This window comes from Varroa jacobsoni, unplaced genomic scaffold, assembly GCF_002532875.2.
Source record: "Varroa jacobsoni isolate VJ856 unplaced genomic scaffold, vjacob_1.0 scaffold_881, whole genome shotgun sequence".
In the NCBI taxonomy this organism is placed as follows: Eukaryota; Metazoa; Arthropoda; class Arachnida; order Mesostigmata; family Varroidae; genus Varroa; species Varroa jacobsoni.
Window position 1 is genome coordinate 209,450 of NW_019213783.1, and position 19,018 is coordinate 228,467.

At 39.2% G+C, this 19,018-nt stretch overlaps 1 protein-coding gene across 1 annotated transcript in view; it reads left to right on the forward strand.

The window, feature by feature from the left end:
- Positions 1-19,018, forward strand: part of LOC111264625 (corticotropin-releasing hormone receptor 1) — a 56,858-nt gene that overhangs the window by 32,724 nt on the left and 5,116 nt on the right. The window contains exons 6-8 of the mRNA XM_022840684.2: positions 10,279-10,412; positions 15,345-15,427; positions 17,954-18,092. Of these exons, the coding sequence (XP_022696419.2) occupies positions 10,279-10,412; positions 15,345-15,427; positions 17,954-18,092 (356 nt within the window). The remainder of the gene's footprint in view (positions 1-10,278; positions 10,413-15,344; positions 15,428-17,953; positions 18,093-19,018) is intronic.

The following is a 19,018-nucleotide window of genomic DNA, read 5'->3' on the forward strand; positions in this document are numbered from 1 at the left end:
TACTTCGTGTCATAGAAAACATGCTTGTGTCATTCTAACTTCACGGCTCTACTACACATAGCTGAGCTATTCTGCCTGCATTCTATCAAGCCGGGTGTTCAGTTTGCTATATCAGCAGATGTCGGAAGGCTCAATCCGACCAGAACGATGTTTTGTCCGTAGATAAACTTTCCCTGCTGCGTCTGAAGGGAAACGGATTATTATTAAAACGGAAATTGTGGATAAGATATTATGTATGCAAAACATGCACTTCTATACGGGTAAGTAATGGCCACTCGATTGTGGTCGAATCTAATCAGGTATGTACACAAAGCCGCTTTCAAGGTATATCGGCTTCTTTATTCGCTGTGGAATACTTCGTGAATAAATTTTGAGACACCACTTGTATCAAGTATTATGGTATAGTCTAAACCACCCTCGTTGCGGCGCCATTTTTGAAACTGTTTTCGTACAAGCTCTAATTCACCGAACTGCAGCCATAAACAGGAGGTTGTTTTTGTTTGATATTGCCAGTATGGAATCAGCGGTGCCACCTGGACTCAGGAGGAAAATCGAGCTTATGACACAACCGCCTATAGAATTTCTCTTCCTTTCGTGATTTGTGACTTAAAATATTAATAATTAAATTGTATCGGCAGTAGTTTACGATACGAAACGTTCTATTATAACAGAATTATAGTCATTCACAAGAATTCTGCAAAGGATTAAATTCGTTTTCTCTCTTCGTAAGAGTATAAGCAATTCTTTGCGAGACCCGCCGGCCACTGTTGCGGGCTCCGGGGGTAAAAAAAATTACACCTCTTCTGAGTTTTAGACAATAGCATTAGCTGTCAGATGACCCGCTAAACGTTCGCAAGGGTAAAAGGTTTAACTAACACCTGACTCGTTCTAGAAGTTCGCAGGCTGAAAGTTAAACTACGGTACAAGAATTAGTTTTTTTTTTTAGCGTTAGCTCGTTATTGAAATACGGTGAACAGATATGAGTGACCACGGTATAATGTTGCGAGATACCCTTGGTTACGCTGATACACTAGGACTTTAGTCAGTTAATATAACGGTTTTATAACCCTAAACGTATTCTACAACGTTTTCCGCTTTAGAATTGCACGTTACTTCCTTTAAGTAACTGCCGGACATATAATGGTACGCTAAGGATGGTTTTACAAAGAACGAGAACAAGAATGGGCGTCCGTATTATATAGTAAATGCATACGTGTAAATAAACGAAAAAATATAGCAGATGCGTTTGTATAGTACATGTGTAGTTGGCCAGAACTACCCTATGTTAGTATACTCGCTGGTCAAACGGCTAAGCACACTTATATCAACCACAGATAAAAAAAGCAAGCTCAATGTGCAAATGGTTTTAAATACGATCATCTTGTTTGGGCATACGGGTTGAATAAAATAATGCACTTGTTAACAGAATATAGTAAAACTGCAGCAAACCAGAGGGTGTTACTCTATTTCCCTGTAAGGCCTGTCGATCTACTTCCGCTCAGTATTTATTATTGCTAATTATTCGGTTATTAGATACATAGAAAACACGTTGAATGTTGCAAAAAATATCGCTTACCATACAGAAGTATAGGCAGTTTGTAGGGTGGTTAAGCGATTTGAATACACTAGGTGTAAATAGTAAAATTAGTCCAAATGCGGCATATTGGAGCATACATCTCCCTTAATGGATCTTACTTTGTCGTTTCTTTATTTAGTCATTATAAAACCTTTCTTGATCCTGTTGGGCAACATTATATGAACCCAAAAGCCAAAATTCACAACAATACCTGGTTTCCTTGAGGCTAAAGGTAGGCCAATGGTTATGAAACAACGTCGCGTAAGTCACTATGATATACAACACAGGAGTAAATACCACCGCGATGTGTTGAATGACCCTCCAAGTACAAGCTAGATGTCAAAAGCCTCGATCCACTTAACTTCCAGGTTTTGGAATAAACCTATCAATGGCTTAAAACAATTACTTCAACCCAACTGGACGCTTCGGTGCCCCTTCGGGGGCATTTAGCCAGACCAGTATTCCGTTAGACCGGGGTCAGACCAAGGTCATTTTTCTATGCTTTTTTTCTCTGACCCCTTCGATTACCTTTCTCCTACTATCTTCCTTATATTACTTGAAGCCTATTAGCACGTCCCACCATCTAGTGAATTCTCCCCATGCAGCCAGGTCCGTTGTCACATATACCATTGACTGTACTGGCTAGGTTTCTCCTTTCGCTCTACTTAGAGCCCCGCAATGTGAGACTCTGTATTGTATGTTCTTTTCTCCGAATACAAACACTCTGACTTAGACTTTACCTCTCCTCCAAAACAAGCACGCGCAACAAGACGGTTTCGTTAACATGTTTTCTACTATTACGGCCGTCTAGATTCAGAGATTTCCGATGGTTTTTCTTCTGGTCCATCGCGTAGACGTCCGTCACTGCCAACATTTTTTCGAGCGAATCTTCTATGTCAGCCTGTCACCACAAAGAACGCTAAATCGATAGTGCCTAATTCGATGCGGCCTAAAGCCGATTTGGTATATTGGGACGTGGCTTCTTATTATTGCGGAGTTTATTGTTGTTGTTTATAGATGCAATCGGATGAAAACTTAATTAGCATAACTATTGCGAAGAGAGGTCACTAACTTGAATCTAACGAACAAAAAAACCGTTTGTGGAACTGACGAAACGCTTTTTCCTAAAGATGAATAATTGCAGGCACAACTTTTAGCTACACTTACGGTAAGTGTGCTGCATTGGCCTGCCAAAAGCAGAGTGGGGCCATTATAGACGATCCGCAGTGAGCACACGGTATATTTATTACATGAAACTCCTATTTGAGGGTGTCTAATATTTCACAATAACGAAGAGTTCTTTCATGTCTGTAATGAAATTATCGCTGCTTAATATTATCACAATGCACTCCCTTTTGTGAGTCTAAGTTCTATAGGGGCTTTTCGTTTGGAATCACGTCCCTTTACGTCCTGTCCCAGTACGTAATTAATTGTACGTCACCTAACCGGTGCAATGTGTTAATACAATTTCCCCTTAGGCGTAATTGCGTATAGTGTACATTGGTTTGTACTGAGCAGTTTCTGCTGGAAGGTTGCTAAGCGTGGCTTTATCGCTGTGTTGAGCATTTTTTTTTCGCTTTTGATGATGGAGTCAATAAAAATGTTCAGACAAATGGTCTTTCACAAAGGATAATGCATGACTCCGATCGTTCACGTTTCACAAGGTGGGATCCGATATGGAGGATGTGTCCGGGTCTTACCTCGATGAACGGCCAACTAGGATCCGGTTAACTGCTCCTTCGCCATCTGGGAACCTTTTTCGGCCAACATGTAGAATATAACGAAAATGAAGAGTATGAATATCATCACACTGTCATCAGAACCTGTGCAAATAGATACTACCCCTTGACGTCGTCCTAAGTGAAATTTCCTGATCTTTCTTAACTTTTCCACAAGAAGGAAAATGGGCTGCTTCGAGGGTGTAGAACGCTAAATGTAACGTGAAAAGTTTGTACTGCAGAAGACATTTCTAGATAGACGCTATGCATTTCCCTGAATTAAACTAAAAACTTCTACAGTAGTTGCCTCGTAGATGAACTAAATGCAGTAAGACGACGAGTAGCGTGAGAGCTTTCGTTATGGTCCGTACAACCTAAATGAGATCTTATGCTCTTTAACGTGAAATGTCATTGTTGACAATCGTTATCGTTATCGGTTCCATACGTTTGAGTCGTGTGTGCCGGCCTTTCAATATTCTTAACGTCATTTCCTCTATGATGACCAATGGCCATTACTAAGCCTTTCATAAATGTTTTCCACGGTTCAGTCCGACTCACTCCTACGTAATCTCATATAGTTAATTTCAACTATTTCGCGCTGCTATTCAACTATATGCGTAACTTAAGCATGTGAATGTCTGAATGTCCAGTAATGTACTGTACACTACAATGTATCTATCTTTATGTAGCCAAAAATTAAGGAGACAGTGAGAAAGACTAACTACTTAACTTATCATGGTAGGAAAACGTTTTGTTGATGAATGCAGCAATTTATATTGAGGAGCAGTTGGGATCCAAAACAGCTTGAACCTTTGCTTCTACGCTAAATGGCCGTTGTGGTCGTTGCCCTCTGTTGACAATTTTTCGTTTGCCGTCGGCGAAGCGTTACACCGGTAGAGCTGTAAAGCTTCATTTCTGCTTTCCAAGCTGAGCTCTATAGTTGCCTATATCGGGTTAGAGGAGTTGCGGCATTGAGTGGCCCTAAAAGCAGCCTTGATATCCGTTTCACGTACGTTAAGAACTCCGTGGGTAAGATACATAGGCTTGTCTAGCGATTCTCTTCGTTCAAAAATGACTTAGGATGATACGTATTAATTCTGAAAAGTCTTATGTAATCCATTTTTATATCGAATATGCCATGTTTGAACTTAGCAAGCCAATTTTCAGGAGAAGTTAGCCAAAGTCCTTCTACACGTCAGACCCATACCGGGTTAAGTCGGTGGCTTACTGAGTTAGGTTAAAGGCGAATAAGGAGCGTTGAGAGTGCGATTTTTTTTACTATCTGACGTATTTCTGTTTGGAGCACAAGATCGGGGTGAGATCTAAAGGTCCACACAAGACTCTGCACTAAACTTTCATATTATAACTGCATAAAACGTCTAGAGATTAGCAAACGGTAAACTAAAAAAAAAAAGCTAAAAATAAAAGCGAATCAACCTAATTCAAAAGGCATTTATTGCCTCGCATAAATTTATTATAATTTTACCTTTAAAAGCAGATGGTGGTTAATAGCATTCAGCAGTAGAATCGCTAGCAGTGAACAATGACTATGGTGGCATCAGGTTAGATGACAGAGGTGAACGAGATCAAGCAGTACAAGTTCCCCCCAGACTTCAGACTAGAAATCAGACATATTATATGATGTCACTAAAGAAAACCACACCCTCACTTACGCGTCTAGAGTACGCTACGTATGCTCTTAAGGTTGTATGTAGCCATGTAGGATACAAGATCGTTAGCCGTACGTCTTTTCGGCCAATTGGGCTTAAGTTTTCACGATGTAACTGTATCGTCATGACGCATGTCTGCGTAGCATTGTATTCTACAAGTGAAAATCAAGGTAACAACAGGTTCAGTACCTGCTCTCTGTTGATACGATTGAAATTATTGCAAATATTCCCCGAGATTAGCGCAATCCGAGGAAGAGAATCTGTTAGATTTTTGCATTAGTGATTTCTCTTGCTATAGAAACACGTGCTGGTCTTTTAAAATTGGTAAACTGCGCCAAAATTTCCAGAGCTAAACTAAATGCTCATTCAATTTAGGCGACATTTTGTCAAAAATCTCTGTTACCTAGATTTGGATCAGTTAGACACAAGCTAAAAGCATTCTCTAATTCCTCTGAGTGAAGTTGTAGTTGAAGCAATCACCCAACAATTGATGACTGAACAAAAGTAATCCTCCTCAGAACGTTCTGGGTTCTTGGCGTTGGCTGACCGTTGTAGATGACCAAGGTATGACTCTATAGGCATTCGAATGGTGAATATACCGCGACGTATTTGTAACCTTCTAATTACTATCTGGAATATTGACCGGACAACGTAATCGGATTTTACCAGCAAATCAAAACAAAGCTATCCAAAAGCAGAAAGCACTGCATTAATTTTCGTAGATTTCTATTAATTCTCATAATGGCTTCGCGCATTCCCAATCAAAATCTTCGAGTTGCTCTACAGTTGCAAAAACCATAGTCGACTGTGTCAAAGGTAGTATTAAATTTAAGTTCGAAAAATAGCCCTGAAAATCTCGGGACCTCCCAAAGGTTTCCGTTTGGCTTTTTTGGTCGGAGTCCTTTTGAATTTCGAACTATTCATAGAAGGCAAATAACAATATAGCTAACCATCTACATTCCTACTGTATAGGGAAAGGATTAGAATGCAGGGACTAAATCAATGATAACCGTACAAAGAGAGGCAACAGAAATTATGGCCAAGATATCTATCTCAATTACTCTGATGGGCCACGTACGTGTGAGTACCAGAGTTTTTCTTTTGCCAATAATCCGCTCAAGTAGTGTCCTACGTCCCGCTGTAAGATCAATTAGATCCATATGCATTCGTTTTGTGATAGTTTATATGACATATTGTTGCGTCGACATTAATAAACAATAATTGTAATATCCGCTAAGTTTTATTCAATAGTTCCATATCAGACAAGCTTAATAGAGTTCGGCCTTTATTACCCCCGAGCATTGCGCGTGCGCTTGAAACAAATAAATATAGATACGTGCCTATTTCCATCCGAACACCGATCTCAGTATCTATCTTTTCCCCTACAGCCTTTGCGTTCGTGCCTTGCGACGATGCTTGTATTTCGACTTCTACTTAGTCCTTAGTCTGTGGCACTTATTTTAGATTCCTAGTTAGATCTGACACGTATTTCTACTGCGATTTAAATAAAATCGCTCCTTTCTTACTTTCACACTATTGTCGATGACTTGCACCCCTTGGCGTATCTTGTGACGGTTTTCTGAACATGCTACATGTCCAGGACTTCCTAAAGGTAATGTGTAATCGTGTGTGAATGGTTATGTTCATGAAAGTTATCTTTCAAGAAAATCTTTTGCAAAAAAAGAAAGTATCTAAACATTCGTTCTGAGTACCAAATAATCTTCACTTTAAGTTTTGCTAGAATTTGTTGCATGTTCAAAATCAACGCTTCTAATGTATGTACCAGCTGTCCATATAGATGTCTTTAGCCGCGAAAATATATTGCTTGCTTTTTTGGTTTATGGTAACCCTGTGATATGACCAGAACTAGCAACAGTGGTATGCAAAACTCTTTTAGGTCTATGTTCGGGCTTCGTACTGGTATCCTGTTGAATGTACCTCGCAGCTGTAGGAGCAAATGTTGGTGCTACTCTCAGTCTGATTAACAAAAGTCAACGACGTAGACTATATTATCAGAGAACGATATACTTGTTTTGTAGTTACGTTTTTTGAAAAACTACGGAATTGATTTCGTCGAAAAGGCTTACTAGCGAACGTTATTCCACCATCCCATGTAAACATGTTACTTCTCGAATCGGGTTTGTTCTATTGCAAGACGTTTGTATCCCTCATTTTTCGAAAAACTAGTGAACCTATTTCGCTGAAGACGAGTCTAGCTAGGGAAAAGTTGCAAACTTACGTTCACCGGTGGACATTTTGAACTAATATGTTTCAAAGAACCTAGTTTACTGCCTCTGTTCACAAGTAACTACGCTAAAGATGGTACACCGGTACCGTTGTAGGGAACTATAGGTGAAGCAACCGATTTAACAACTCTCTTCCATCGCAACCCTCTTCAGCGTCCTGGAAAACTACAACAGTACTGGGTTCGGATATGGTAGGCGATGGGAAAGTCGTTAGCATTATGTAACTAGAAAGCGCCACAAACGTTTCTTGCTCACCAGGAGTACTTATACGAGTTGTTAGAGCTACTCAACATTAACTACCCTAGTAATAACTAAATACCCTTAACAAAATGTGATGTTCCTGCCTATCTCAAGTTTGATCTAGATTAAGAGTTCTTTTAGCCGACCACTTTGAAGTATTCAACGATCTTCATGTGATTCGAAGTTATTCCTCAAGCTTTTTGGTCGTTATCTTAATCGTTTCGCTTCAAATATGCCTATATATTAAAGCTATCCAATCGTTAACTTATATATATGTATATGCAGGTGAGTACAGTCAAATTTATTATACAATGTAAAAATCCCACATGCTTCAACCTCTACCAAATGTTCTTATAGCTTCTTGTCAAGATATGCCGATATCGTTTAACTAGCACGCACCCCGTGTCGGGACGAACCGTTCAATGGTTGCGAACTATCTTTTGTTTGTCGTGTGCTTAAGATGATACTGTTGGCTATTTCTTATTGTCGAACTTCAGACCCGTACGCTGTTACGTAAACGAAGTAAACGAAGGACGCTGTAAACTGTTAGCTTTTGTAGCAACTGCAGCATCTGTATTCCTTTGGGCTGCGTAGTTGCAAACCTATATGTGAACGTTGCGTGACTAATAGTTCTATTTTAAAAATTCAAATCAAAATGCTCTTATTGGTTAACTAACATATAACATATAACATAACAGTTCTAAAGGTTGTATTGTTTTCAATGACAAAAATATATGTTTCAAAACGGATATCGGTTTTTGAGAACCAAAACTAGACATTTTTTACTGACGATGCGGCATTGGGAAGAGGCCATATCGGAGATTAATATGTTTTTATGCTTGCAGTTGTTGCTTAGACCAATAAGTTGACGATCAGATAAGATAACGAAATGTATTTTTGAAGAGTTTTCGACTGGTGCGATGGCAGAGCTAGGTTATTTTATCATAATGATTGGTCGTGTGTGGCAAACGCATTCGCTAATGTTTTATAGTCGCGTTTGTTGTCTCTCGGGAAGACTTATCTAAAGGGACAAATTTCGGTGCAGATTTTTTCCTGCCGGTTGCCGTAAAAATATCCCATTAAACAGCATAAGCTAATATTAAAACGTCCGATGACCCACGCATGGTGAGCTACGCTTTTACTGTGGCGTACCAATCATTTTCGATGGAAAAACTATTAGAAGTTATCTTTTGAAGATCAGTACAGCGATATATACGTTCACGAGTTTAAGCACCTGTCTATTCGAGATGACTACTCTTTGCTACTTCAGCCCTCACTCAGGTCATCCTTGATATGGTCAACAACCGCCATCTGCGCCTTACACGATGGGAATGCATTTATCAAACATAGTTTTCCTAAAACAACTCTTGATTTAGTAAACAATTTATCACATGTTTCTGGAAGCTTCACAATTGCACAGGCGCAACCTCTTGTCAGAGGTACTTTGTTGAACTTGGTTTTTTAGGAGCCTATTATGGTATACGCTTTAACATTCCCGAATCTAAATAGACATAAAACATTGTTTATTGTTGTACTTTCGAAGATTGTCGCCTCGATTCAAATGAATCTCATAGAATTAGCTGAACTCTAGAAACGAATATCTTCCTCACCTCAGACTATTGGTGGTTTGTTTTGGAATTTGTGCTTCTGTGATCTATTCTAAGCTAGTTTTCTCAAAGCAGAACAGAACGCTTGAACATTCGCGCCGCAATATCAACGCGAAAATAGCTCTCCGACGATTTGTCGATCCGTACTTTTATATTAGATAACATTGATAAATTAGTCAGGCAGATCTGATTAACTATATTGTCATATCTTTAGATTAGAAGCCAAAGCCGATCTGCTGTCACCGCTAGATGTTCCGCTGGTTTTATAATGATTATGAGAATATACATATATGATATGAGGGTAAGCTTCTAAGCCTTTTAAGCGAGTTAAGTCATACGAAAGAATATATTCTCGGAAGGATTTGCTCAAGGACCGATATACCCTTTCGGTACCACATTTGCTCTTCGTACTGATGTAACGGTAAGTCACCTTTATATAATCCTGTCTAAGCTATGGCTGACGCGGACCGACGCTATGTCAAAACGTCACGAAATCTATTTCCAGGACATGGCAGTGTGATCGTGTATTCGGAAATAGATGCTTCTCAAAAGGGATTCTACGTAACATTTTTTAGATGACACGTTCCACTGCCTACTTATAGAAGAGTCCTAAATATCCTGACTACTTTGGCCACCAGCTGCTCATCAGAGTGGCAGTTCGTATTTGTCGCAAATGACATCCTTTTCAATGTTTTTTCAAGTAATTTTACTTATTATAATACTGAATAGCTAGAGCCTTTAGGAATCATTTGCGCGTGTGTCCTTTTTTTCTAGTCGTGGCGGCACAGTAATTAATCGGCTCATTTTCTTTTCTGCACTTGAAGCCTTTCAGTGCCAGTAGCGCCACACTGGGGCTTACTGATCGTGAGCAATAAAATAAACAGCAACTTAAGTTCAGAATCCGACTAATCTGAATATGCTTAGAGGTACTTTAACAGCTGATGTGAAAAATCCCACGCGTTAGCTCTAAACGATTGCGGCTCTAGCAGATATTATACATATGTCGAGAACGGTATTGTTTCATGGATATTTCCCCCTGTACCGCTAGCCGAGAAGCCTGTGTACCCCAGACTAACCAAACTGTCGTCTTTCTGCCGTACAGTTTGGATCGTCACTACAATATACATACAAACATGATTTCACTATAAAAGGCTTAAAATAATTCAATTAGCCGTTACGTCATACCCTCAAGATTTATTCGATTTCATTTTCACCTTATAGGTCTTCCTCTGGCAACTCTTCTGCCTTGGGCCGGTGCGATGCAGGCTGAATTGCCTTCAGTTGGTTGCTGGGAAGGCTACGCTCGGTCTCCTGCTGTATGGCTCCTCATTGCGCCAAGACTTGCGGCCCTTTCTGTAAGTTCAAAAGTTAAACCGTACACGTACAAGCACTTGATCGCATTGAACCGTTGAATCACCCTATAAGCACCCAAAGTAACAGTATGAAGTAGCGGAGTTAGATAGTTGCTAATAGATATCATGAGCCTGATAAAAGGAAAGGTGTTCCTTCGTTATCGAACGAAGCAGCCGACCTTACCTCTGCATTTGATCTGTATATCACTATGGTTCTCAAGGTGCTTTGCGTATGCTTCTTCGCTTACCTCTAGCACAAGAGCATCAGTCGATCTATTGTTCAGGTAGATCAGCTAAACTTCCGGAAAGCTTATGACCGCCACAATCGGAGGAAAGTAGAACTGATACTTATTTCAATAACTAAATGACCTGATGCTTCCTCTGCAAATCGTTCTCCTCATGAGCAAGTGGAGGAAAGAAGATCAACAAAAGAATATAGCTGATCAAATGCCAGATGGAAGCTCTCCGACAGAATCTTCTGATCTCGTTTGTTCAACTTACTGTTATTTGACTTGTATATAATAATACGTTCATTTTAATAGAAAGCAGTGCGCGGCGTATCTGACAACCCATTGAGACATTTGTCTTCTTTCGAGATTTTTGGAGAGAGCAGCTATCGTTCATACGATATGTGCAAGCCGCTGTGATAATTCCGGCGGCTGAATGTTTAAAATGTGAAGAGCGCTACTGCCGTAGAAGGGCTGTGTGATACGAATATTTCGACTTGTCAATTCCTCGCTGTATAACTAGTTTCTAATCGCCCAGAGCATCAACGTGACATATACCTATTTTTTTGACCTTGGCTAAAGGTCGATCACCAAGAATATCTAGTCTTTATTTAGTGTCTTGCCTTAGAGCTCAATGGTGTGGCAAAATATTATTGCGAACATAACTTTTCGCCAATAGGAAAGTCACAAAAGATGGATGAAGAATTGTTAGACATTAAAGGTGGATTCATGCTGCTGGGAATGAACGCCCTTAGCCCAAATCTGACTTGTTTTATGATATAATTTCCATCATTGGGGCAGTTGTATCTCGTTTAAAGCTTAGTGTTCAAAGATGTTCTAACTGATGAACAAACGTTAAGGGAACACGCGACATGAATAGACTACCATTGCAATTCACTCAATCAGAATGGACAATGCACCCAAGCAGTAAAAGGGCGCCAATACCAGAGAGCCCTTCTGGGATCTCAGAAGAAGGCAACACTTTCATAGCAACAGGAGATGAAAGCAATCCATTTAAAAGATCCGTAATGATACTCAGATCTTTTATCAGGAAACGTTCGAGGCGTTTTCTCGGATGGCACGATGGACACGAGTTACAGGCCGTAAACTTTGCCCAGGAAACCGAGGGAAAGGATGACGGAAGCGAAAAGCTGGCTAGTAAGGATTTGTTGTGGGACCTTTATACGTATCATCGAACCACAAGTGACGCTAGAGGCGGAGGTTTAGGGCGACGGCGAATTGTTAAATATATCTGTCTTGATAAGGTAACGATCGCATAACAACATGTCTGTTAACCTGTGGGCAGTAAGTATTGAAAGAAAGGTGGCTGCGATAGACAGGGAGACAGACAACCACTACCAGAGTCGAGAAACAAATCGCCGCTATACTTTTGGTAAAAAAGAAACACGAAATCGACTGGAACATATACGATTGTAGTATGGATCTATCCGTGCTGCTGCCTCAACTATAAGCAGTTCCGATGCTCGCCTGCGAGTGCATTGAACCGAAAAATAACGCAGCAGAGACAAAAACAGCCGAAAGGCTCCTCGAAGCTATCAATGTAGGGAGCAGGACCATATAGCGGACAAAACAACGAAGTACAACGTATGCGTAAAAGAGACTACACTATCAACTTAGTAGTATGTAGACTATACAGTAGAGTGTCAAGCAAGCTCCCAAAACGCTAAGGAAAAATCCAGCATCAAAACAATAAAGAGCGGTCACTTAAACAGCCGATACTCAGGCGTTCCAGGAAGCAAATATAGTTTTTCAAGTAAATGTTGACGCAGTGAATTTCAGGTGCACTTAGACAGCGACCACAGGTTTACCAGTTGTCGAAAGGCTGCATTTGAGAAAAGGGGACGAGCTAAACGGGTTTATCACAGGAACTGAAGGGGAAATATTTGAAGGGCCAAAGGCTGAGACAGGACCTACGACAAAACATGACCACGGCAGGAGACACTAATAGTAAACCCCAGTATTTGAGCCTCCCTCTTTAAGCTAAAAGCGAACTGTGTCTTCTAAGCAAGGCTGCAGCCTATTGTTGCCTTTACCCGGCCACAAATATAGCATAGGTCCCCGAGCTTGCGCCTACTTCGGCTGTGTCTTAGGAGTGTTTTTTCAAATGATCTTTGCCTAGGAAGGGTTGCCATTTATTTCAAGTCAAAACTTCTGCTATTACGCCGTCTGTCCTTCGCTGGATTGCGATTACAGATTGGGGTTAGAGTCATTAACATCTGATGACAGATCCAGATATTATCGAAGCAATAAACGTCATTTATTAATTCTGCTCAACTATTCATCTATCCTTTAAAAGGTCTCCGCTAATTAATCATACACTGTAGTTTACGAAAGGGTGACGTTTAAGAAGCAATGTATTGTGAAGATATAATAGTTACGTAAAATTATCTGAATTTATGACTCAACAACGTATGTTAAAACCATTCTATTTGTTATGGAGTATTTGAGTTGATATGCATTTTTTCCATGTTTTACTACAAGTAGCCATGTTGGCCAATAGATATTTGAAGTAAAAGAGCCCCAAGTAAATCATCTTTACCTCAAACCCTATCAAGAAGAATCAAACAACGATCTGTCTACAAAAATATTCATCGGCCGACATAATAGTAATAGGGAACTAAGGGTTTTTGGGCACAACAAAGCAGCACGGCCAATATCCTATTAACCATTTCTAGATATGTACTCTATAACAACCTGCCATAAGATTATAAAGAGGGTAGCTTCAATGACTGAAGCTTTTTGAAGGAAGTCATGTTATTTCGAGTTATTTTACGTTGTTCGCTCTTTAACCTAGCAAAGCTGCGCGGTTTTCACGTCTTTTTTGCTAAAGGACTACTTTTCTGTGCCATTCTGACAATCTGGAGCATAACTTTTTACCAGACTAAAAACAAAATCTGTTAGAAGAACCGAGCGTGAAGGAGATGAAGCATTTGATGATATCTGGACTTTATAGAAAATCTTAAAAAAAGTATTGACCTAGAAACACGGTTTTATCCGGTGATATTTGGTAAGTTTCACATGGCAACGAAGATATCGAGGGATGAGTTAGGTGAGGTTAGGTCCAAGTCACCTATGTAGACCAGTGGCAAACCATTTTGATTATGGTAGTTAATCAATCTACCGGAAATAGCCTTTGAGTTGTAATACAAAATGGCTCCGACTTCACTGTGACACACACGACCACTGCAACAACTTGCACTGATTCTTTCCACTGTTAATAATAATTAAAGTGGAGCCACAATTGCAAGTTTCAACAAGCGGCCATTGATCGAAGCTGTTATTACAACTAAATTTAATAAAGAAACGTATCCAAGAGAAGACCAGAAAAATGAGATAACGGAAGAAACTAAGTCTTATGACGAGTATATTAGAGATGCTTTGTCCGAAGGCATTCTCCAAAGGGAATCAAAAAAAGATTGATGGTCGTATGTTCTGAGGTTACCTTGGAAGAATATTATATTTGAATTAACTCGCACCCTAGCCTGGATAAATGTGATCAGGTTAAGAAAGACCTCCCGTAGTCGAAGGGTCGGTTCCCGTAGAGGAACCGTAGTCGGCTTTCCCGAAGTAGAATGATAATATTCAAATTAAGCCACCTGGATCGACCGACTGAAACTATACGATATTTTCACCCATGCTATTTCATGACACAATGAAATAAAATTCATTTTTTGATTAAATCAGTTTTACATAATGGTCAGCATCTCGGACTTTCTCGCATACAACGTATACGACCTTATAGCCTGTAAGCAGGCATGTTTCAGTGAACAGTCGATAAAGTATGGCTTTCTAAAGAGCCTTTAGCGAAGATATCTCATAAGCTCATATATATGTTTATCTTCAATACCTAAATATATAAACGATGATGGCGACGAATGTTAACTTACCTTGTTGGCGATCTGCAACAGAGAATAGGGGAAAACAGAAAATCTCTTACTTACCCTAACCTAGACTATTTCGTAAGTTGAATTATCGTTCATTGTTATTGTTATGGGAAAAAAAAATTAGCAAGAGCCTCCTTCTTCGTTAGCTAAACAGCTGTCGAAGCTTGAAACGTCGATCTTTGAGAGAACTTCCATTTGCCCACTGCTTCTTGTCACAGACGCGTTTTCCAAAGCTTCTCATGGACACACTTTTCCCTAAGCCAAATGCTTATGTGTAGCGCACAAAGAAGTACATATATGGATCGAGACAGATGTTGGGATGTACAGTAAGAACAAGCGAGGGCAATTTACTTACTGCCAAAATACCTTGAATACTTCAGTTCGGTACAAGAATTACAAATCTTTTTTTTTTTTTTACAATTACAAAAGTTTGTTACTATTGCTGTGCTAAAAGAGAGCGAACATCTTTTTAACAACTGTAATAGACCGGGCGAATCCGGCCTGGGGTAAAACGAACCTGGTACTGTGCTAGCTTATATTTATAGCTAAGTTTTCATGACATTGTCAGTATAGAACATTGACAGTTACAGGGTTGTGTAAGCTGTTGAAGTGAATGAAGAAGTGACGAGCTAGACCCTTTATTGCCCCCTTTGACGTGCAACAAAACAAAGATAACTTAAATATTCTTATATATAAGGAATATATATATATATATTCCTTATGAGAAATCCTACGTATTCTTTATTTTGTTGTTTTGCTTATTCGATAAAAACGATTTCATTCACGCATTGATTTTATTTCAGATTAATATGGTGTTTTTAACAAACATCATTCGCGTCGTGGTGTCAAGAACTCAGCGAAACAGCGATGAAAACAAACAATTCAAGTAAGTTGTTAAGTTCTATTTACTCGTAAACGTACAAAAGTACTTGATGCACCTTTTTTCTACGAAAAATCTATTCAATATGTGTCAGCTTATAATAATTAATTGTCCAACTATCAATTAATCTGATTTTTGTATTCTACACATCAACGATTCGTGTAAAAAAAAATAAGCTCATATACGACTGCTTGGTCAGATTTTTGTTGCTATCTGCGCAAAAATTTGCCCAATAGTCACGTAAAACTTTACACTAAAATTGTTAAAGTCCAAATACTCAATTTTGCAATTAGGACAAAAACAGATACTATAATTCTTTTTAAATTAATACTACTTTTATATCTACATATGAAGTATATAAGATACGCCGCTAGACGCTTTCGCATGCTGCTTCGTGCTCTGCGTCCTGCAAACGTCTACAAGTTACTGATCGCAGCGTGGCCTGGGTACCCAACGTGCATCTGCTTCTTGAATATATACCCATGGCAACCATTGACTAACAAGCATGTAGGCATGCTGGTACATATCTCAGCTTCAATGAAAGAAAAATCATCAAAAAACTATTACCAAAAAAGGAAAAATAGCGGCTTCATAGGTCTACTGGCGAAATCCCAGATAACGCCTGACAAGATTCAACCATTATCGTTACTCTTATCTATTCGATATTGATCACAGGCTATTTTGACGTAAATTTTCGTCTTGTTATTACTACACATAAACATAAATTGGATTATGAAAAAAAATCACTGAAAAACAGCGGACTCTAATAGTCAGGCTCCCACAACAACATCGATTGCAAAAAAATGGCTCAGTAGGTCGGAGTGTCGAAGTGTGCAGTTGACAGTATAGTTCAGACGGTAAAAGGTAAGGTGTCTCTGTCAATAAGCAAAATAGGAAACAAAAATCGAGAATAGTGCACAACACAACGACGAAATAGGATCATTCGAAAATTATTAATTTGTAATGATTTTTCAACTGCTTCAAAGGGAACAGACCGCGGACTGACTTCGTCCGTGAGAGATAAATAGAGCATGGCATGCTGATTTCAACTGCGCTAAGCAGAATAAACAGGTGAAGACTAGAAAAAGACCTTTCCTTTATATGAATTGCATTTTAAAATTTTGACTAGTAACTCTCAGTATGCCTACAGGCAGTGTGGTGAAAGATTCCACGAATCGTGTGCAACTCAGCAGGTCAAACATCCGAACAAAGTAATGGCGCGGAACGTTATTTTTATCCACGGTGCAGGAGCCCTACATTTCATCAGTGGGATTGTGAGAGAGCGACGATGCTGTGAATTCGTTCAAAGGATCATGGGTCCAAATACAAGAATGTTACTCATGTGTGACAAGTTACTATGCCATATAGGAAAGTGTGCCTCTGAGGTATTTATCGCTAATGACGTTGAGGTTCTGCTATAGTTTGAAAATCTACCTGATTGAAAAATTTACTCGACTGAACATGTCAAAGATCGAGGCAAGGCCCGGCAGGAGATTACCAGTTTTCTCTCGTAGTTCAGAAATACAGCACTACAAGAATGGATCCTGACCTCTGGTGTGACGGAGAAGGTCGAAAGTGTGGTTAGAGTGTGCGAAGATGAGTTTCAGCAATGGTCATAGCCAGGAGAGAAAGAATTAGACACTGAATTTAGTACATGTCCTTTCTTTCTGCCCAGTTGGAAAATGTTTCTCTGGCGATAGCGTCATCATGTTATCATGCTGACATTAGATAACAAAGGGAGGCAGCTTCTGGATTAAAGAAAAACAAACGCGCGCAGATATTTAGTTCGGAGGCAGAGCTGTCGCCGATCAAACATATATGAAATTTCTAGGTGGCCTTGTTTTATTGGCTAATGACTGTACGCTTTACCGCAGACACTACATGGACGCTGCTCCTATAGAGCGCGCACCGAGTCAGCTTGGCCGTATTGTCGAAACGGTTTGGCGAATTTTTTGAGAGATAAAAATAAAACTTTTTTTTTTTCTGAAAGAGACAACGATCGAAGAGTTAAACAGCTATAGATTTCACGGAGTTGACCCATCCTGTTTTCGTTCAAACGTATATGCTTAACGGGATCATTGTGCGAGGCCTGTAAAGCTGGCATAATCGTTCGGAGGTCAAGCTATTTGATCTCATCGTTTTTCTCTTGCATCGTACGTTTTTTTCTCTCTGTTTTAGAGCAAAGGGAGGTCGAAATTTTTTAGTGAAAGTTTTGCGTTTGCTGGGTTAGAAGTCCGACGGACTCATAATAGATACACAATCATCTCAGAGGGTTTGTAAACTACTGTATTGATACCTCAGAGGCCATTAATAGAAATCTCGATTAGTTTACTTCTTCTTTTTCTTAAGCTTTATTATACATAGCACAATCAATCCTAAACAGAATGCCGTAGATCTATGAAACTTGACGACTGAACTTGAATCATTGTTTGTAGGACAAAAATTGGACCACCGGATTTCTGCGGACACAGGTTTACCAACACAAGTATTCTTTTCTACACTGTTTTTTTCGTTTTACTGATCCTTCACTAGGAAGGCAGTCCGTGCAACGCTTCTGCTTTTTCCGTTGCTTGGCGTACCTCATCTACTGTTCGCTATAAACCCACATGAGATGGATGCGCGCCTTCAAAACGCCTACCTTGTTATCAACGCCGTACTACAGTCCTCTCAGGTAAATCATTTTTGCCCAGAACACGGAGTATACGACTAAGTTAAATGAATTGTACTTGTTAGAAAGTTGAACTAAACTGAATTTTTTTTGCAAATTAAATAAAACCTAAAATGGCATTTATCTTTATACATCCAATTGAGAGTGTGCTGCAAACAATCATTTATGCTTGTGCGAAGTATAGATTTCTATCTATTGTCAATGTTTTTATATACGAAGAATAAAGAAGAACTGTGGAGCTTTGATATGACAAAAGTTGAGTGTGCAGGATTCTAGCCAAATATGGGAGCTAATTCAACTGATAGTGATTAAATCCATAACCAAAATTGGCTTCGCCGGGGCCGCGGGCAACTGTAGATGTGCTTCATTCATAATACGTTAAATCTGAAAAGATTACAATAGAGTTGCGTTTTTTAACGTAAACTGACTGCCATCGATCTCAGCCAACGGTTGAATCTGTTTCCAGAACGTACGTAAGTGGGGTCGGCTATCAGCCGACATTTAATGGACGTTGCGGTTTATGGGGTCGGCTGTTTTATAAATTCTGTTTCTCGGACATCACTAAGAATTAGAGATTTTTTTAAATATTCTTTTTTTGTATTTAATAAACGATTACGCAAAGTATATAAAAAACGATGATTGACTGCGTCTTTGAAACATTGTCAAAACATAAGCATTCTTTATCATTTCCTTCTATTTCGTTCATGAATATTTATATTTAGTAATAGATTAACTCTGTTTTGAAAATGTCACTTTTTGTGTCAGCTTAACGATGCTTTTATTTTTTTTATAGTAATTAGTGGTAGCACATATCGCCGCAAAATCAAGATATAATAGTTATTTAATTGATTTATTGATACTTTTTCCATAACGTCACTGAGACTTGAATGTCTTTTTATTTTCTGTTTCTATTTTTTCATATTATATAT